The following is a 22,033-nucleotide window of genomic DNA, read 5'->3' as shown; positions in this document are numbered from 1 at the left end:
GCTTTTTTTGGGGGGGAAGGGAGAAGGGGGGGGGAAAAAAGCAAACAAACTTCCCTCTTCCCGAGTCACTTTTTCCCCACCCAGCTTGCAAAAATCCCCCCTTGGAAAGTAACGCGCGTCCTCCGGAGCTGTGAAATGCACCGGTTTTATTCAACGAGGGAGGGAGGGAGAGAAGGGGGGAGGGATCGAGCGCTACAAGCGGCGGCGGCGGGGGTGGGGGGGGGGATCCCGCTATGTGCTCGACGCGAAGGAGGGGCGGGGCCGGCCTCTTCTTGCAAGCGTCTGTAACTGTCCCCCCCCCCGCTTTTCTACCCCGCCCTCGTCCCTCGAGTGTGGGAAAGCAGGCGGGGGGAGAGGAGGGGTCGCCGCCTCCCCGTGAGCCAGCTGGAGCAAAAGAAAAGCAAGCGCCTGATTGGCCGCGGCGGCGTTCGGCGGGGCTGAAAAGGAAAGGAAGGAGGAGGAGGGAGGAAACGAAAGGGAAGAGGGAGGGAAGAAAGTAAGTAAAGGGGAAGGGAAGAGAGGAAAAGAAAGTGGAGGGGAGGGAAGGGAGGAAAGGGGGAGGGAAGGGAGGAAAGGGGAGGGAAGGGGAAGGGAAGAAAGTAAAGGGAAATGGAAGGAAGGGGAAGGGAAGAAGGGGAAGGGAGGGGAGGGAAGGGGAAGGGAAGAAAGTAAAGGGGGAGGGAAGGGGAAGGGAGGAAAGGAAAGGGGAGGGGAGGGAAGGGGAGAAAGGGAAGGGAGGAAAAGAAAGGGGGAAGAAAAGTAAGCGGGAGGGAAGAGAAAAAAAGGGAAGGGGAGGAAAGGAAAGGGGAAGGGAGGGAAGGGGAATAGAGGGAAGAAACTAAAGGGGGAGGGAAGGGGAAGGGAGGGGAGGGAAAGGGAAGAAAGTAAAGGGAAGGGAGGAAAAGAAAGGGGGAGGAAAAGTAAGCGGAAGGGAAGGGAATGGCAAGGAAAGGAAAGGGAGGGAGGGAAGGGGAAAGGAAAGAAGAATTGGGAAGGGAACAGAAGAAGGAAAGGGGAAGGAAAGGGAGGGAAGGAAAAGGAAAATGTTGGAAGTTAAAACCCACCTCTCTGCTAGAGAAATGAAATATTTTAGAAAATATTAAAAAGGCAGAATATTTCCCCTAAAAAGAAAAGTAGAAACTCAGGCAAAACCTCAGCCTCCCCCACCTTTGTGAATGGGGCATTTCTTCCAACAGAAGTGAAGGAAAAGGGGAGGGAGGAGAGGAAAGGGGATGAGAGGGAAAGGCGGATCTGCTTGCTCTGTGCCCTGGAGATCCCTAGTGGTCCCGGGCTTTCTTTCAAGGTGCAAACCCAGGGGGAGGATTCCCAAAGGTGTTTCCCCCCCCCTAGAGGCAACTGGACTTTCTGGTTTTTTTTTCTTTGAAGACATTTCGCTTCTCCTCCAAGAAGCTTCTTCAGTTCTGACTGGATGGGGGGGGAGAGTGGTGGGGAGAAGACTTGTAAATGACCAACTGTCTGCAAGGAATATAAATCCTTCCATTCCCCACCATCCAGCAAGAGCTGAAGAAGCTTCTTGGAGGAGAAGCGAAACGTCTTCAGAGAAAAGCAAGAAGGTCCAGTTGCCTTTTGAAAAAGCACCTTCGGAACAACTATGACCTGGATGACTGAGAATCTCCATAGACAAGGGGAGGATCGGAGCAGTCCCTGGAAAATTAGGGCAGCGGTTCAAAGCTTACTGGAAGTCTATTCTGGCCTTGCTCTTATTGGCGCCACCAAACGGGGGCTGCAAAAATTCAGGCGGCCCTTAAGAGATTTATCAGTCTTGGGAGTTTACCCCGTGTAGCAATCAATCACGCTTTTATGGGCTTCGGGTTGTCTGTAAATCCTCTTCTGCAGAAGGAGGTTATGTAGGATGCATAGAGGAGTTGTGGGCTAAGGTGCTTTTTCAAAAGGCAACTGGACTTTGTTTTTTCCTTGAAGACGTTTTTTGCTTCTCATCCAAGAAGCAGAAGTGAAGAAGCTGGATCAGGAAATGACCTGGATCAGGGGTCTCCAACCTTGTCCACTCTAAGACTTGTGGACTTCAACTCCCAGAATCCCTCAGCCAGCAAAGCTTAACAACTTTAAGACTTGTGGACTTCAACTCCCAGAATCCCTCAGCCAGCAAAGCCTGTCAACTTTAAGACTTGTGGACTTCAACTCCCAGAATCCCTCAGCCAGCAAAGCTTGTCAACTTTAAGACTTGTGGACTTCAACTCCCAGAATCCCTCAGCCAGCAAAGCCTGTCAACTTTAAGACTTGTGGACCTCAACTCCCAGAATCCCTCAGCCAGCAAAGCTTAACAACTTTAAGACTTGTGGACTTCAACTCCCAGAATCCCTCAGCCAGCAAAGCTTAACAACTTTAAGACTTGTGGACTTCAACTCCCAGAATCCCTCAGCCAGCAAAGCTTGTCAACTTTAAGACTTGTGGACTTCAACTCCCAGAATCCCTCAGCCAGCAAAGCTTGTCAACTTTAAGACTTGTGGACTTCAACTCCCAGAATCCCTCAGCCAGCAAAGCTGATAAGGTTGGAGACCACTGATCTGGATCACTGAGAATCTCCATAGACATCTGCTCCCTGCTCATGGATTGCTGGTTGCGCCATGCTTTGGCATCAGTATTGGGGGGATTTTGTCGGTCAGGTCATCTGAAGAGCATCAGAGTGAAGGTCTCCAGCATTTAGCACAGAAAACCTCCTCTGTCAGTTTCACCACACACCATGATTTGCAATAAATAAGGGGGGGGGATTTGCCCTAAGCTGCTCCATTTCAATCATTTCCTGTATTTTGCACGTTTTGTATTGGTTTATGAGATTTTATAAAGCTTTCTCATAGCTCTGGGTGGCGTACAATATGAAAGCCATTTAAAACACTACAAAAGAACAGTGCCCAGGAAAAAAGAACAACCGAACACTCCTAAAAGCCATTTGTGGCACAAAGGACCACAAAGGTTCATTCTAGATGCAAACTGGATTGCACTGTTGCACATCAATATTTTACATTTTTTTTCTGAATAATTCACGTGAAGGCAGTGCCAGAAGCTCTGGGAACGATCTAGCTAAAAACATGATGGCTCACTTAGAAAAGCCAAGCTCCAGCTGGATACTGTACACAAATATGCTGACCTGGGTTATTTACTTGGCTTTGGATTAGCGTGTTGTGCAAATTCAGCCGTGATGAAAGCTTCACAATCTTGCCAGTTTTCTCATCCCGGATGATCCAAATGATGGTGCTTGCAGCTGCTTCCCCCCCCCCCCCATCTACACAACCCTGAGATCACTTTCCTAATTATTCATCCAATAGCAATAGCAATAGCAATAGCAGTAGACTTATATACCGCTTCATAGGCCTTTCAGGCCTCTCTAAGCGGTTTACAGAGAGTCAGCATATTGCCCCCAACAATCTGGGTCCTCATTTTACCCACCTCGGAAGGATGGAAGGCTGAGTCAACCCTGAGCCGGTGAGATTTGAACCGCTGACCTGCTGATCTAGCAGTAGCCTGCAGTGCTGCTTTTAACCACTGCGCCACCTTGGCTCTTATCCAATTAGATATTACACGAGGAATTATACTTATGCACTCCAAATGTAAATGTACTATTTTACTTAGCTTATAAAAACAATTTAAAGCGAACTCCTACTATGCTGATCTCCCTGATCTAACATTCAAATTTGCAGATGCCCGCTTACTTAAAAACTAATTTGGGCATGAACCTTTTTTTGTTAAACAACAGAGGGCAAAATCAAAAGGTGTAGTTTATAATAAACCTTGAGGAAACGTTTTGAAGATTAAAGACAATTGAGTGCTAGGCACATTCTAATGGAAAACAAAGGTTCTTTAGCATTTCCCATGGTTCTGGGCAACTTTCATAGCCTTCAAACATCTGGAGTCACATTCGTTATAATGTTAGCCTCCATGCTGGAAATTTCAAAGTGGAAGCAATGGAGTAGTTCCCCTTTTTCCCCCCTGTGAAAAAAATACTGGGGACTGGAGTAACATTTCATGTCAGGCAGTTCTCAACGTGCAACAGTTCATTTAGTAACCAAAGATAAAGGCACCGGGGGGAAAAAGTGGCGTAGGATTGTTTTTTATACTTATAACTGATGCAGCACCCACATAGTCACGTGATCAAAAATTGGATGTTTGTCAATGGGTTTATATTTATGACGGTTGCAGTATCCGGCGATTATGTGAATTCTCCTTTTGTGACCACCCGACAAGCCAAGTCAAGTCCACGGGGAAGCCAGATCCACTTAACTGTTCTGACTGAGGATTCCCAAGAGCATGAAGCAAACTCCTGGTCCTGACAAAACCCCTTTTATTATGTTACTGTGAATTTCTCTCATTCACATCCAGCAAAGACTTTCAAGGGCGAATTTATAGTCACAGACCTTATCTGGCTTGAAGAACTGCCAGGCCAATATCTTCAAAACTTGGCAAGGTGTCTCTGAGAGCCACAAACCAATTAAGTGAACTAATTGTCTCCTGCAAACTCCACTCCTCTTTCGCTTTTTTATTCCCTATGGGAGGAGCCATTCATCTTCCACCTATGGCCTTACTCCCAAGTCGACCCTTGTTCTTTAGCTGTTTCCTTTGTTTGGTAACTCTGCACATGAACATACTGGGAACAGGCTCTAGCTGTTCATCTGCCTCACTGATGCCCAACTCCAAAGGCAGCCAATAACTGTCAGGCGGCCCTGGCTCCATCTCTGCCTCCAATACAGAGCCTTCCCCAGACTCCAGGACTGGCCCATGTTCCTCCCCAACCTCCTCACTGTCCAAATCTGCTGCCAGCTCTGCTGGTGGGCCATAACATTAGCACCCATGTTACTAACTTAATAACTCTAGTGATTCACTTAAGAACTACAGCAGGAAAGGTTGAAAAACAGAGCAACATTCACTTAACAAATGTCTCGCTTAGTAACAGAAATTTGGGGCTCAATTATGGTTGCAAAAGTGAAGACTACCTGTGCTGTAGTATCCCCAGCCCTGGTAAGCTTTCAATTACCTGCATTTGCAAGGAAGTTATGCAGAGAGCTGTCAATGGGCACAATCTCCATAACAGCACAGTATAGAGCTCTCCTTAGTACCAATCTAGGAACAACAGTGATTATTTTAATCTTCGGCAAATGTGATTTGGGGCTAAGGCTGCAACCAGTACATGTAATTGGAAAAAAAATACCATTGATAATTAATATCAAGAGTAATTTATTTTGTCCATTACAATTTTAACATATTTATATATTACATAATATTTGGACCATTACAAAGATTGTACAAACGGTATTACCACTAGAAATTAGTGCAAAAAAACCCACCAACCCCACGAATGCAGCTTCAACTGAGCTAATAGAACCAAAAATATCATCTCCAGTCAAAGCAATTTGATGATACAGTTAAGCATCATGTGCAATTCAACATATGTACATGATTTGATCAAAGAACATTGGGATAAATTAATATTGTTTATTCAATTTACAGAAAAATGTATTTTTCAAAAGACCAACATGCTCCCCACATAAGTAGCTTGACAGATTAGGCTGTTTCTTTTTTAAACTGATTAAATCCTGATGGTTGTAAGAGTTTCAGTTCCACGAGGGAGCAAAAAGCAAGCACTAGTAGATGCACTGGCCCATCCATTGGTCTTCTATAATTCTTCTTCTCGATGGCTTGTCCTCCATATGGGTAGAAATCTAGAAATGCTACATTAGACAAAACTTACTGTGCACATATATTTGTTCTCACATTAATTTCCAATAGGATTTCAGGGATTTGAAAATATTAGAAATTATGAATTAGTATGGATTGAAGGCTTCAATTTCTCTGGTCATTGCCTGAAAATGGAAAAAAGAATACATAGCAATCAAGCAACATTTTAATTGGCTGTGTCACTTCCTTCTATTGTTGGAAGTATAGTTTTGAATTGTAAATTGTGTTGCAGAGGGTTTGGTGGGGCAAGCAGGCATTATCTTCTATCTCCCTTCAAGGACAGATTCCTTTCTTATCTCATGAAATTGCCAGCATTTGCACTTCAGGTGAAGTCAGAATTCTGACTAGCATGAATGAGCTTCATCACTTCAGGGTGGCTCTTCTGATAAGACACAATGTTGGTTCTCTGGCTTGTTTGCCAGATACCGAGCCAATTGCTCAAGTTTCCAGCTCTTGTTTTGTTGGAAGAAACAAAACAAGACTGGACTGACACATTAAAAAAAACAATGGAAAGTTCTGCTATTTATTCACAATCACAAATTAGCTATCAAAACAATGTCATTTCCAAATTTTCAATGTTTAAAAGAAAAAAAAAGTTAGGTGTAAAGAAACCTTGTACTGGAGAAATCAAGCACCTTTCCCCAATTTGTGGAGGCAAATGCAAATCATACCATTTTTGACCAATTATCACCTATAATTAATCCAAGGCGATAAACTTTAACTCTAAACTTAAAACACACGATTTGTGTGAATGGCAAGTGCACGTAAGCGCAGGCTCCACCACTTGCATAAGTGGAACTTTGAGCAAAAGAACCTGCCGCAAAGTGCAAGTGGAGCTGCTTGGTTCCTAACAGGCCACGGCCCAGATATAAAGCAATCTCATTTAAAGGCATCAGCTCTCAATAACGATTTAAAGCTGAAGACAGCTTGTTATAGCAAAGGCTTAACCAAAATCCGCATGGAGAACCGAACTACTATGGAATAGGTCACCACAAAAGGAAACAAAATAGATGCAAATACAAGAGAGCCAAGAAGATGTTTATAGATTGTAAGAAGTGCAATTGGAAGCATGTTTCCTCCCAATGTAAAATGACAAACTTGGAATCACATGGTCCAATAAATTTATGTGTATAATTACTCTTTTGACTTTTTTTTTCAAGCAACAGACTAATGCACTAGTACAACAGGAAAGCTGCAATAAAACAAAATGCAAACTTTGATATCTACTATGAGAGAATACTAGTAATATAGAATGCAGATGCAGATTTAAATTACCACTAGAACACATTCATGCCAAATAGTGTACCTCAATCAATTTGCTTTTGTCATAGTCTCCACGATGTCGGTAAATACACTGACTGAGTAAGGCATAGAGTTTCTCCAACTCAAGTATAGTGTAGTCTCCACTTTTGTCAACAACCATGTTCAGTAATTCCTGGAGAAAACAGATACTACTATTTATTCCTTCAAATAAGACCGAGCATTTCCTTCAAAAGGCTGGTTATACTTCCATACATTCTGTATACTTGCAGATAAGAATTTTAAGTAACAAAATACTGTATACACACACACACACACACACACACACACACACACCTTTCCTGGTTTGGTTTATATGTGAACAGGCATATGAGCAAGTATGTAGAGTAATACTTTTTAAAAGTACTTGTATATATTAGAGGATGAGTCTATTCACGGATAAGCAGATCTTGAATTTTTAACCAAAACCATGAAAAACACATCACTCATGATAGGCCAACTGTCAAAATTAAAACACATGGACATTTGAGAGTTGGGATATCCCAAACACAGGAGCAATTTCCTATATGGAATAAAAGGGCATTTAAAAAAATAAAATAGGTTTCCTTTATGATCTTAGCAGTGAAGCTATTTGTAAACCTGAATGTCTGTTCTCCTTTCCCAAAACTATTTAACATCTTAGTTTGTAACTTCCAAAATATTATTTTGGTTTGAGTACTAGCACATTTCAATTCACTGAACTGGAAAGTGCCACTGTATAGAAAATACACAGCATCATTTATACTCCATTTATGATTATTAGAAACTGTGATCTAATAGCGATGTAACATTTAGCAGATTTAACACTATAAATTATTCAGAAAAAAAGACCCACCCATCCCCATGCACACAACAGAAGGCAAGACACTCTGCACTCAGGTGTAGGCTATATTAAGATACACAAAAGTAAATAATAGAGAAGGAAGACTGCCAATTCAGTAACAGGTTTTCTCTAAGACATACATTCAGCTTGTCTTGATCCACAATGAGTGGTGGTGTTTGCTCCGACAGAATTTCCATGGCTTTCTCAACATTTATGAGGTGCTGCTGCTCTACCTGTGAACGCCTTCCACGGGTCATACGAAGCATACCTACAGCTAGAATAATAAAAGAAAAAGTAGGATTTATTACTAATATATAGTAAATGAATAAGCCTTGTGGTGCTTAGAAGTAATATCTAGTAGTAGAGTTCCTATAGAATAGTTTAGTCTACCTAGTATCCTACAATATCCCATTTGAAGCCTAGCAATATATAGGGTCACATCAAATAATTAATCAATGAGATGATTGATCTTATCTTATTAGGGGTGGAAAACACTGAAAGAGCAGGGTTATATCTTGGCCTACACCAAAATCTGCCCACTGTATTGTCAAACTTCACTAAAAGAACTTGGAAGTGTTCTACAGTCAACAAATGGGGATATTAGGGATTCCCAACCAAAAGTGCCCTTACTTTCCTAAGGCTTTCTTTTCAATAATTCAGGTATTGGTTTCTGTATTAGCAGTTGTGGGGGGAAGGTCTTCTACCTAAGTGGGCCACATATAGAGATTTTGGTCATCATACTGTATATGCAATAAAATCATCCTAAAGGAAAATATTTTATAATACTATAATGTTGTTTTTCTTTTGATGATGTTCTGTAACTACCCCACAAATATTAATTATAGCAATATAATTCTAATGAAATAATCACAATTTCACTGAATGAAACTAATTAACTAATACTCTTAGACAGGCACTGCAATGTGAATTTAAACTTAGCTGGTAGAATCACTAGAATGGAGAGAGCGCTACAATGTTTAAGAGAATGTGAGGTAGAATTAAACACTCTCCTTAAAGCAGGGGTCCACAACTCCCTGTCCATGGACAGGCACTGGTCCGTGGCCTGTTGAGAACAAGGCCACGCAACCAGCGGGTGAAGGCACAAAGCTTCATCTGTGCATGTGCGGAATCTAGATTGCACATGTGAAACCATCTCCCTACAGCCAGTCCATTGAGCCAGAAAGGTTGGGAACCACTACTTCAAAGTCTATTTTGATGCTTTCCACTCACCATTAGCATCCCTATCTAATGAATGTTCTGTTGCATCACCATTACATGCTTTTTGGGGTTCTGAAAGTTCAGAGTCTTTGTTGTTCTTGACAAATTTACACTTAGCATCATTGTGAATGGCTGACAGCTCATTCTCTGCATCAGATATACTGATATACTGCTCCGGAGGCACAGGTTCAGAGTCATTCAGAGACGTCTGTGTTCTTTCAACTTCAGTCTGCTCCATACTGGAGTTATTATTTTCCATACATTCTTCTCCATCACTCTCCGCTTCATCTGGCTCTTCTCCTGGGGCTTTGTTCTCCTTATTGAAATGCAAAATCTTTTTCCGCTTTGCTAGATTGCCCAGGCACCATCGACTCTTCCGTCTTAGTTTTCTCTTTGATAGGGCTACATTAACAAATACAAACAAATTGACTAGTTTTTCCTTCTCTTAAAACTAACAAGTTTCGGGAATACTATGGGAAACTAGCATGGTACTTATGTTACTACAGATGCAAAAAAAATCTGCACACGAATTTGCACATAAAAAGACTATTTGCCTTCTCTGCTGTATTCGTTTAAACAGTCTGATGTAACTATAAGAAGCTAGACCTGAATTCCAACATCTTCCTTATCTGGGGAAAAATGTATTAATATAGTTTAGATAACCATTCATATCTTTCAAAGACATAATGGTACATGCTTTATAGATGCCATTTCTAGGATCAGCACAGAAAGACCTTTTTAATGAAATTTTTTTAAAGAGAATTTGGAAGAAGGGTAAAATAAACAAATAAAAGACAGACATTCTCTCTTTTTGAAAGTGCCTCAAGCTATGGTTTCTGCTTTCCTATTCATTTTTATGCATTTTTCAAACTAAGTATGAAGAATTGTGTGCTTACAACACTATCAACACAATGTAATAATGCAGAAGAGAAAAAACCATTTTAAATTCTTAAAATACAACTTTAAAATCTCAATCCCATCGCTTGAAATAATTTCTTGTCCCCTTGTCCCCCTACAGAAAAGCTGAAAATCAAAAAGAATTCCTTCTTTGTGTTGTAGCAATGTTGGAGCCATTTTCCTCCACACAAAAAGGCCACACGTATTAGTGCAGATAAATTCCAAGATAAGCACATTCCAACCAAAAGACATTCATTTCTGATACACATTGATTTCAGAACAAAATGGAAGAACAGATGGAAAAATACAGCCTGTTATGTTAATGTTTCCATTTCTGGATCTCAACTCCATCAAGGTGACCACAACTAATTATTGTGAAAAGGCTATGCAATGTCCTTGCTTTACAACTGCCAGAAGAATACTATGGGTTATGTTGTTCAGTTATTGCAGCAGCTGCTTGCAAAACGCTTTTGCAGCTTGGAAGTCCCTTGGCCTTTCCTTGGCTGAGTAACCCAGCAGTGTGTCAGAATAAGTAATTGAAGAAATGTTGCTACTAGTGTCATGCAGCTGCCACTTTGAGGCCCAAAGAGGCCCATTCTTTTGCCATGAAGTCTTAGCAGGAGGTGAGATTGGGGTTGATCCCTTCCTCCCCCACTGGAATATGACATCCAGCCAGAAGAAAATAAGAGACTTTGACAACCTGGTAAGAAAATGAAAGTGACGCTAAGGAACTCTTTTGCATTATCTGAAAGAACCAGATACATTTTCCATGTATACCCTGCTCCTCAGCTTTTTAGTTTAAGATCAGGTGTATATAGGTAGTCCTCAACTTACAACAGTTTATTTAGTGACCGTTCAAAGTTACAACGGCACTGAAAAAAGTGAATTATGACCGTTTCCCCACATTTACAACCGTTGCAGCATCCCCATGGTCATGTGATCAAAATTCAGATGCTTGGCAACTAACTCATATTTATGACGGTTGCAGTGTTTCATGGTCAGGTGATCCCCTTTTGTGACTTCTGACAAGCAAAGTCAACAAGGAAGTCAGATTTACTTAACAATCATATAACTAACTTAACAACTTGCAGGGATTCACTTAACTATGGCAGGAAAGGTCATAAAATGGGCAAAACTCAATCTGTCTCACTTAGCAACAGAAAATTTGGGCTCAATTGTGGTCATAAATCGAGACCACCTGCACATTTTCAAAGAATATAAAGATTCGAGAGATGGGTTTTTTGGGGGGGAAAAGCACAACCTACCAGTAACCAAATATTGATGCAAAATAAAATACTTATTGGGAGAAAGAACTTAAAAGTTTTCTGTAGGGTCAAATGGCCAATTTCCTTTCACAAATTATTCACATAGCAAAAGGACAGCATTTCAAGAAAGAAGCCAGAAGAAAGCAATCCAGTAATCATTTTTGTTGTCCTTTGTGACTAAATAGTAAAGTGATTCCAGAGTGGCATCAGTAGGATATGAGTAGATGTGGGTTATAAAAACGTTCATGTATCCTTTATTTGTAGGCTAAGAAATTAGAGGAGGAACAATCCACTAAATTAGTGGAAATAGACAATAAGAGAAAATTCAAGCATGCCCATTCTTGGCGTACAACGCAAGACCAGATGAATTAGCACTTACCATTAGGAATGAAAGGAGAACTAGAATCCAGAGGTATTGGTGGGTTTTTCATCTTGTCACCACATTCAGAATCCAATTTCTTGTCCTGCAATGTGGTACTTTGCTTTGGCATGACATGGTAATAGGATGGAGCATATTTTGAAGAACTACAACCTTTAAAAGTAACAATACATTGTAAGAATCCTTTACCCACTTTGTTGAATTATTCCAATATGTTGTGAACAACAAATACATGTGGGGATGATGCCACGTTCTAAAGACAGGGATTCTTGTAAAGAGGCATCTCATACCGGTAAGAATGCAGTATTGCAGGCTAATTCTGCCAATTGCCAGCAGTTCAATTTTCACTGACTCAAGGTGGACTGAACCTTCCATCCTTCTGAGGCCAGTAAAATGAGAATCCAGATTGTTGGGGGCAATATGTTGATTCTATAAACAGCTTAAAGAATTCTGTAAAGCACTGTGAAGCAGTATATAAATCTAAGTGCTATTGTCATTGCTATTGATACTGCTTTAAGTCCTCTAGGCAGAAATAAAATGTTTCTTATACATAGAATACGCACAGGCATATTCACTCTATTTCAGTCACAGTAATGCAATACGTTATTATTATATAACAGTGTTAAAATCATACTGTAATTGTTTTTTTTGAAGAGCCAAATAATGAGAAAACCCACCTCTTTTTTTGCGTGATTCTTGAATTTCTTCACAAAGGTGTTCAAAATTTTCATCCATTTCTTCCTTTATTATTGCATAGGCTGTATCTTTGAGAAAACAGGCTCTATGTCTAATCAAACGATCTAAAACAAATAGACAAGAAAATACTTTGTCATGAAATTTAATAGTTCCACAGAAAAGTCTGTGAATATTTCAGAAATAGTTAGTATGAACTTTAATAGTACAATTTCAGTTTTAAGTTACACTACTCTTAATTCCTTCTTTTTTAACATGATAAAGAACAAGTTGGGTACTGCAAGCTTTTAAAACAACATCTGCTTATTTAATGTAATATACAGTGGAGTTTGTTTAGTGACCTAAAACTAGCACTGAAAAAGTGACTTATGATTGTTTTTCCCTATTACAATTGTTGCAGCATCTCCATGGTCACATCATCAAAATTTGGATGCTTGGCAACTGGTTCATACTTATGAAGGTTTCAGTATCTCAAGACCATGTGATCACTCTCTGATCTTTTGACAATAAATGGGCAAGCCAGATTTATTTAACAACTATGTTACTAACTTAACAACTACAGTGATTCACGTAACAACTGTGGCAAGAAAAGTAAACGATGGGGCAACATTTACTTAACAACTGTCTCAGCAACAGAAATTTTGGGTTTACTTGTGGTCGCAAGTTGGAGATTACTTGTATCATAATTTGCTTATGTATAAACATTAAGGCTTACCTCCAGGATCTCTATCAGGATTGTACTCTAATGCATTGCTACAGATAAGGTCAATATCTTTTAGATAATCTTTGGCAGACAGATACTTGTGAAGATCAATTTTTGAAATAATGGTTGAAAGATCCATCGGCTGCTTGATAACTGTGACATAGTCTGGTACCTACAGGAGCATTATAAGAAAAACGTCTGAATATATTATCTGCCTTTAGGAGTAAAATAAGTTTACATTTCTGTATGTTTTCTGTATGTTTTAAGAATGGTTGATACTAAAAATGTTGGCATGAATGCTTCTGAACTACCTTTTAAAGATCGTATTTTGTATTCAATTTGAGGGGGGGGGGGGGGGAGGAGAGACCAAAAATATTTTAGTCAACTGCACAGTTCTGGAAATGTAACCAATTACATATGGCAACCTGGGAGAATAGGAGACTTGGAGTCCACAGGCCACATATAACTCCAGCTTCCATTTTAGAGCTTCCAGAGAAACTATCAAGCAATTAATTTTTAAAAGTGTAAATTTTCCTGATTTTAGAATAAAAATGAAAGCTCTCCAAATCAGGTCAATTTTTCCTTTTCAGAGGAGAGAAGAAAAAGGGGTATCTTATATTATCCCTCAAAAGGTAAGGCAAGCAGGTTATGATCAAAAGGAAAACGACAGAGGGAGAGAGAACACTTTTAATAGTTTGAGATCAAATTTTAATATTTTAAAATCAAATTTACCATTTACAGTATTCATCTTCAGCAGCATTTAGCTTAGCATTTTGATGTAAATTTTGTCTGCATTCATTACTTTTTCTAACTGATAATTATAACCTTATGATACAGGAGTCCCTAACCTCTGATCCGCAGCCCGGTGCCAGGCTGCAGTCCATTCAGAACCAGTCAGAATTAATGGGTGGCTGAGACGCAGGCAAAGTTGCATTTGTGAAAGTGGCGTCGCACAAACAAAATCATCCCTCTCCCATTCGCCACCACTGTTGGTCTGTCGAGCCAGAAAGATTGGAGACCACTGATCTAATAGCAACATTTGGCAAATTTCAAACTTAATATAATCAACAATAGTCAATGATTACACTGAGGAATGTACAAGAGAGGAAAGCAAATTATTTTGAAACTTGTTACCTCGTGCAAATCAACAGGTTTTGAAAAGGCTCGGAAGCGTTTATCAATGGCAAGTCTGTGTGTCACATTTCTTAAAAAATTTCTGAGTTCGCGTAGAGTATCTTCTTCCTGCTCCTCAAGTTGCTTGATCTCCTGTTCTGTCAGCTGCCGTGGTTGAGGTGGGGGAGCTACTGGTAATACCTCCAACGCCTGCAAAACTTAAAAAGAAAATGGATTTGTAAACATGTAGCTATTTACAAATCATCCTACAATAAGCTTCATCTGAGGTATTTGCAGCACATCTACCTGTTTTCTTTTTTGACACCGGTGGTTTAATTGCTTCATGGAGAATTAAACTCTCAAAGAATTTTCTTCTTTCTTCAAAACTCGGCAAATGAACTTCAAACACTTCTCCAAATGGTTCTCTAAAGCCATTAACAAATAATTTCTTTACCTAAAAAAAGATGCATCATGGAAAACAAATTAATAAGAGAAGAAATGTATGAAAAAATCAAAAGGTAACTGAAGTTACTGTGTCTGTAGCCTCGCAAAATTCTAGAACTATTGAACTACTATTGCTTCATGCAGAAAGTCTGACAAAAATAGAGAGCGTTGAAAATACAATTGTGGGAAACATTTAGCCAATTTAGCAATTTATTATAGAGTATCAATCTTTATTGCGGTAATGCAACAGAGTTTTTGATAAGCAAGCAACACTAAGTATGAGGTGTGTGTATACACTTTTATTTTAAAAAAGAAACCCCCATTCTCTTAAAAAACATTAAGGATGGTGAATTAGGATGGTGGTTTTTTTTTTTTAATTTCCTTATCTTACTCTTGTGTTGCTAGATAAGGGCAAAATCAGATACAATAAGGTATAATAGATTATCCCATGAACAAATTGCACATACCTCGCCTGGCAGAGCTTCATGATGTGTATCTGATGTTGCAAGAAGAAAAATAGGAGCAAAGGATGGAATGTTCTGTAATAATGTAGTAAAGGTTGCTTGCAACGTGTGTCCAATCGTTCCCCACCATATGTGAATATTTGGAATGTATATTATACTTGGCGCTGTTCTCTTAGCTTCACAGATCAACTAGAAAAAGAAGACATTTTAATCATTAAAATTCAGATGTGCACTGATTACCTAGTCAATTAACAGATCATAATTTAAACTGTACTTATATCCCCCCAGAGTTCATAGTCAATTATGATGGCTTCAGTTGATAAAATCAAGTTTTTAAATGTACGAAAGACTGAAAAAAGGTAAGAAAGCAGACCAGCTTAATTTAAGAAGCAGAAGAACTATGGAAATGAAACATTTTAAAAAGACTTGGCTTTAGTGATTCAATTAAGCCTCTAATAAGAATTTACACTTAGTTTTCAAGATTATGGTTTTACTCATGGCTAGCGATAAAGATATATTTCTAAAATCATTGTATCCTTATTTGGTTTGCCAGGTAGGCTTGATAAATCTGGTCCGTATCCTGTCTAGGAATAAGTTGTTGTTGTTTGATAGCCACAATTTTTGGAATTTGAATTTCCATCTGAAGTCAGGTAGTATTTTGCAAAACAGACTGGACAACTTACAACCAACAGGCATTGTCTGCATTTCAGTCAAACTGACCCTGATGTAACAAAAGACTCTGGCATGGAAGAGACAAATTCTCCAACCTCCAGCCTCTGCCCTCTTAGATTGCAGGCAGAATTACTAAGAAGTTGGCAGAAGCAAACAGCGTATGCTGGGACAGGAAAAAACTGACTGTTCTCCAATCCGTTCATACTGAATTCTTCAGGAAAAAGTAATTTCTACTTCCTGGAAATTTATCTTGGTAACCCCTGGGGAAGAGGTAGCATCCATTTCCAAGGTTGATATTCTCCATAGAAATAGGGAGTGTTTATAGGTAGTCCTTGACTTACAAAGGCAATTGGAACCAAAACTACTTAAAAAGAACTAAGTAGTACAGAATAATGAAATACCTGTGCACATGTTTCTTCAGGGGTTTTGGAACTGACACCAAAGAGGATAGAAAGGTCTAGTGTATAAACAGGAAACTTTTCTAAAGCATGTATAACTGCTGGAGCCAAATGAGAGGCTTGTCCATATTCTGGCTCACCACTAATTAAGAGTCTTGGTCGGCAAGATGTTGGTTGGTGACAAGCATTTCTATTAAAAGAAAAAAAAGGAAACAAAGAGCTCGAAACTCAATTCAAATATTACTTTTTCAATCATGTAAGATCCAAGATCAGTTTGAAACGTCAAGTAATTGTTTTTACTTAACAAATTTTAAATATTCAATGCCCTTGATTGTTTTAAATCAAAACAATAAAGGGTGTAATAAAGCATTTCAGTTCATTCATATAAAGATATGTATAATGCTTCAACAACTAAGCTATCACAAACTGCAAGTATTCATGACCTGTAGGTTTTTTTTAAAATATCTGTATGCACACCAAAAATTCAAAGCTAAATAGCTCCATTTTTTCTGCCTAAAAATTAACCTGTGTTAGCATCACTAAATATCCTTTTCTCACTCTACTTTTCAATGTTCTAATTCATATATTTATGCACAAGTTCATCCAAAAACTCTGCAAAAATAATACCGTCCTTTTAAATTTAGTACTCATCAAGAAATATAAGGCAACAAATAAATCCTATTCAGTAAAGAAAAAAACCCTAAAACATGCATGAAAATAGTAAATGTTAGGGTGGGTTTATTTGGGGGGGGGTGTAAAAGATTGCCATTAATCACCCACCTATTAAAATTAAGAAAATGTGTCTGTTTTTCAGAACCTTTCTGAAAATGTCCTGTTTCAAATACTGGTGGTCCTTCTTCATCGCTGTATAGCAGATCTTCTGACACATGATAAGCAAAATCTTTAAATGAAACAACAAGAGGCAAAGATTTTCATGTGAATGTTGTATCTTATTTCTAAGGCTAAGATTTTTTTCTTCTCACTGGGTCATTGAATCTTATTTCTAAGGCCAATTTTTGATTTTTAAACACAGGCAATTAAAAGGAATAAGTTGTCAAGAAGCCTGATACCAACTTCCTAGTGAAAATATAATAAAATGAAAAAAAGGCCCCAGGGTAGAATTATATCCTATTAAATTACAGCTCAAATGTACCTGTTTTAGATACTAATTTTTGTTTGCTGTTACATTTTAAATAACCTGGTTTATTTAAAAGTATATTCTATTCCACAAAATAAAATGTGCTTGGAATTTTGATGCAATTAGAATCACAACCTTTAATCAGTTCTCATGGTTTCTATGTAAAATAGTTAGCAGGAAAACTAATGTTGGGAAGCAATTATTCACTAAGGGCCATATAAACTGCAGAGGTGTTTCATTGTAAGCTAGTTCTTCACGCTTCTATTTTCCTCTGCTGTGTGCTGCATTATGGGAAAAAGGAACAACAGACAGGGCCATTTGTTTCACTGGCAAACCTATGTGGCCTCATCAATATTATTTTGATTTCTTGTACCAATTTTTTCCTTCCACTGATAAAATGCAGCAATATATTGGTGGAGGAATAATTGGAACAATAGAACATGTTGTTTTGTATTGTCCCTCTAACTTGTCAGGAATTATCATCTCCATTCCTTACACAATATCCTGCTCTTTTCAACTTGTTTTATCTTAAGTTATTATCACATCAATTTCATTTTATTTCTTTGCAAGTAATATTGTGTGAGCTCAACGGCACTCAGGTCTCGAATCCGGGCTGTCAGCTTTCCAGTTGACAAGCTGTGTCTTAACCACTGAGCCATTACACCCCTTCTTAGATATTTTGCAATTTTTTTTTATTGTAAATATATTTTTTGGGGGGGGTGCTTGTTTTATTTGCTGGTCAATGACTGTATAAAATTTGATTTAAGTGATTGTACAATATGCATTCCTATTATTAGATAAATACTGATAAGAAATGAGGAGGAAGGAGTTTCAGTTAGATATTTTATTTATTTACCTATTTCTATCCTGCCTTTATTATTTTTACAAATAATTCAAGGCAGAAAACATACCCAACACACTTTCCTCCTCCAATTTTCCCCACAACAACAATATGTGATGTGTAGAGATTCTCAGTCATTCAGGTCATGGTTGTCCCAAAGGTGCTTTTTCAGGGGGCAACTGGACTCCCTTGTTTTTTTCTTTTGAAGACATTTCCCTTCTCATCCAAAAAGCTCTCATTCACCTCTGACAGAACAGTGGGGAATGGAAGGATCCTAACAGGATGCAGATTACCAGCTGTCTGCAAGGAATGTAAATCCTTCCATTCCCCACTGTCCTATCAGAGCTGAAGAAGCTTCTTGGATAAGAAGTGAAACACCTTCAAAAGAAAAAACAAGGAAGTCCAGTTGCCCCTGAAAAAGCACCTTCGGGACAATCTGTGATGTGGTTGGGCTAAGAGACAGTGGTTGGCCCAGGCTGAAGCAGGACTGGAACTCCCAGTCTCCTGCTTGCTAGCCTGGTGTCTTAACCACTAGACAAAAATGGCTCTAATTGTCCAGCATTTTGAACCTATTTGTAATTTGTTAATGGCTACATTAAAACAGCTTCTCTAATTGTGTGGCTTTCATGTTGCTTGGGAAGCCACAAAGCTATATTCTTAAAACATCTGGACAACATGAATTAGAGAAGGATATGCTAACATTTTAGCTTGTACAAAACCCATTCTACAGCAAACATACATACCTCCACCCAAACTCTAAGTACATAAACTTTATTGAATTTTAAGTGTTTTTATGAATTAATCTGGCTAACCAAAAGATCAATCTGCACTGATTCTTTTCTGTCCTATTTTCAAAGAGAAGAAAAGGCAATCTTTCAATACTAGTATTTTATTAAAATGAAGGTGACTCAACTATCAGTCCTAATTTTACGGTAGATAAAATATTCTGTTTCAGAAAATAAGAAATTTAAATACCTGATTTATTCCCTCCTTTCTGTGCCAGTTCTGCATGTGGAAATACATTTTGTACAACTTCCATAATTCTTTGCAGTACATTTTCAAGCAGTGGTTTTGAAATTGTAGAGAGCGCTTGACCAGGTGAGGTTACTGCCCGCTGAGAAGCAGGTATAGTCTTTTGCATAGCAACCACAAAATCCTTAGCGGTTATGTTAATAGAAGAGATATCTAACTGCAGCTTCACGCTGCTGGTGTAAATCTGAGGATAACGTCGACGCAAGGCACACAAGGCTGCCTCAGTACATATCGATTTAATATCAGCCCCACAGTACCCTATAAAGAAAAACATTTGTATTAAAATATCTTTAAAAGAAGCCATTTAAAACCATTTAATGATATATGTGCCATGTAAGAAATTGGAAGAGTTATTTTCTCCCTGAAACAAAGAATCTACCATCACAAGACCTACAACTGAACACAGAAATGTTTTTTTTTAAACCCACCTGGGCATTATGCTTTATAGAAGTTTCTAAAGTGGCATTTCCCAACTGGGTAACTGACAGGCATAAAAAGTGAGAATTTAAAAAATAAATATATAAATTTGTGAATGAATGCAAAAACAATAGGTATATGCATATCTATCATGCCACTTCTTATAAGAATAAGCATTGTCATGTAAGACAGCCAGATTGGTATGATGATTAAGGCATGAGGCTAGAAACAAAGAGACTCTGAGTGTTGCCTTAGGCACAAAGCCAGCTTTCTGCCTAAGGTGGCTTTGGGCCAGTCTCTCTCTTTTAGACCTATGAAAAAAGGAAAGAGCAAATCCCTTCTGAAAACCTTGCCAAGAAAGTTGCAGGGACTAGTTCAGGCAGCTGTGAGGAGTCAAAACATGACTAAAAAAAAACAGCTGAAGATTACTAGGTAAACACCTCCCCACTTACCTTGATGATAAGAAAAAGAAAAAAAGTTATACTGACTACAGTGTCCATTACTCCTGCAAACCATCTTTGCTCCCACAATGCATTTTAAAAACTTCCAAGGAACACATGTACTCCCCCAATTATTATCTTCTTGATCTTCATTCCTCCCTCATATATGTTTTGCAATTCAATCCTAATTTATTCTCTTAAATAATGAATATTTCAAATATTTTATACTAGTCACTTGCTATTTGTATTCAGAGTTCATATTTAGCATTCATTTCTTTACGATTCCCTTGTTTAACGATATCCACTTTTTATATCTGCCAAGCCATCAGCATACAAGTCATTTTTATGGTTCCCTTAACATATCTAACTTCCATTTCACTATAATAAATTGAGTAGAAAGATGGTCTCATGGGATTTAGCATTCTTTGGTAAGCATTCTACCAATATTAAGTACATGTGTCAAATTGCTCTGCTATTTATATATAATCATTTCATAAGCATTATTTATATATAATTTACAGTCCCTCATACACTGCTTCCTGGCAGTCAATTAAAGTGAAAAAAAAACCCCACTGCAATACATTAGAAATTGTTTGTTTGTTTATTGGATTTATATGCCGCCCTTCTCCCAAAGGACTCAGGGCAGCATACATTAAAAAAACACATATTACAAAAGTTAAAAAAAATTAGATAGAGTATCCAAAAAACAAACCCAATTAAGATTAACAATAACATTTTTAAAATTCAATTAAAATTAACAATAATCAATCATTTATTTTATTTTGTTCAGGCCAGGCCGGTTTGCTGGAAAAGCCAATTCTTCCTTGTATTCTGCTTAATATGTTTAGTTTACTAGGAAAAGTACGCAGCATCCACCTTCATCTGTTGGTACCTTCTGCATGCCAGAGCTACACCTTCACCCAGCATCTGGATCCCAGATCATCAGAAGGAAGAAGATGGCAAAAGTCAGTTGGGGAGCAGCAGTATTTGTGGCAAAGTGTAAGGTATCCAAAAGTGCAGAGCTGGGGCCCAAATTTTGGGGGCCAATTGTCACTTTGAACGATCACTGGATAGATGACCATAAATCAAGGACTACCCGTGTCCCTTGCCTATTTTTTTTCTGCTAAAAAAAATACCCTTCTATAAATCGTGGCAGAAGTTATTCTGAGCTTTGTATGCACATGGCTAGTTTCCAGCTAATACTAGGAAAACTCTTTACAGCAAAAGGAGATCAAGAGTGGGACCAATTGCTTATGCCAGTGTTTTTCAACCACTGTGCCGCGGCACACTAGTGTGCCGTGACATAGTGTAAGGTGTGCCGTGGGAAAATTACTTTATATATAGTCAATATAGGCACAGAGTTAAATTTTTTTAACATTTTCTAATGGTGGTGTGCCTTGTGATTTTTTTCATGAAAAAAGTGTGCCTTTGCACAAAAAAGGTTGAAAAACACTGGCTTATGCAGCAGTAGTCTTTTATTATTGGATTTAAGGAGAATCAACAGTTATTATTGTTGTTATATTTATAGTCCATCTTTATTCTGTACAACTCAAGACATACTGCTTTCCCCTCTTATTGTCCTCAAAACCACCATCCTTCCAGTGAGGTGGGTTGGGCTAAGGAAAAAAACAGCCAAAAGTTGGCTGGCTTTCATGCCTAGAGGGAAGACCAGAATTTATGGTCCCCCAGTTTCTGATCCAGCATCTTAATCACTGCACAAAAATAGATGCTCAGAGATGATGCTAATCATTAACGTGTGCAAGTATATAATGAAGTACCTGCACACGTTCTAAATAATTACAAAAATCAGGTCAAAACAAAACATGTAAAGCTATATTTCCAAGCAACTATACAAAACAATACTCTTTAGAAAGGGATTGTGCAAAATATTTTGAATTCCTGTTCTTACCAACACATTTTTCAGCAACCTCTTGTAGAAATATTTCTGATGGCTTAGGGGTCCATTCACGTGTGTGGATCTTAAGAATCTCCTTTCTTGCCTAGAAACATAAAAAAAAGGTTTTTAAGATTTCTTAATTTAAGATATCCAATATTCCAGTTCCCATTCATGAATGCTCTATGCTTACA

The 22,033-nt window shown here is 38.5% G+C and overlaps 1 protein-coding gene across 1 annotated transcript in view; it reads right to left on the bottom strand.

Moving 5' to 3' along the window:
* Window positions 1-5,195: 5,195 nt before the first annotated feature.
* Window positions 5,196-22,033, bottom strand: part of ATAD2 (ATPase family AAA domain containing 2) — a 36,462-nt gene continuing 19,624 nt past the window's right edge. The window contains exons 15-28 of the mRNA XM_087706716.1: window positions 21,855-21,945; window positions 19,032-19,346; window positions 16,858-16,978; window positions 16,081-16,267; window positions 15,011-15,196; window positions 14,406-14,553; window positions 14,121-14,317; window positions 12,999-13,158; window positions 12,268-12,390; window positions 11,591-11,743; window positions 9,062-9,451; window positions 7,972-8,105; window positions 7,016-7,144; window positions 5,196-5,834 (exon numbers count right to left, since the gene is read on the bottom strand). Of these exons, the coding sequence (XP_087562842.1) occupies window positions 5,796-5,834; window positions 7,016-7,144; window positions 7,972-8,105; window positions 9,062-9,451; window positions 11,591-11,743; window positions 12,268-12,390; window positions 12,999-13,158; window positions 14,121-14,317; window positions 14,406-14,553; window positions 15,011-15,196; window positions 16,081-16,267; window positions 16,858-16,978; window positions 19,032-19,346; window positions 21,855-21,945 (2,373 nt within the window). The 3' untranslated portion in view covers window positions 5,196-5,795. The remainder of the gene's footprint in view (window positions 5,835-7,015; window positions 7,145-7,971; window positions 8,106-9,061; window positions 9,452-11,590; window positions 11,744-12,267; window positions 12,391-12,998; window positions 13,159-14,120; window positions 14,318-14,405; window positions 14,554-15,010; window positions 15,197-16,080; window positions 16,268-16,857; window positions 16,979-19,031; window positions 19,347-21,854; window positions 21,946-22,033) is intronic.

Source organism: Thamnophis sirtalis, unplaced genomic scaffold (genome assembly GCF_051295495.1).
Source record: "Thamnophis sirtalis isolate CommonGarterSnake01/CBP01778 unplaced genomic scaffold, rThaSir2_p1.2 scaffold_2, whole genome shotgun sequence".
Taxonomy (NCBI): domain Eukaryota; kingdom Metazoa; phylum Chordata; class Lepidosauria; order Squamata; family Natricidae; genus Thamnophis; species Thamnophis sirtalis.
The sequence above is the reverse complement of the archived record's forward strand: the minus strand, read 5'-3'. Positions and strand labels throughout refer to the sequence as shown.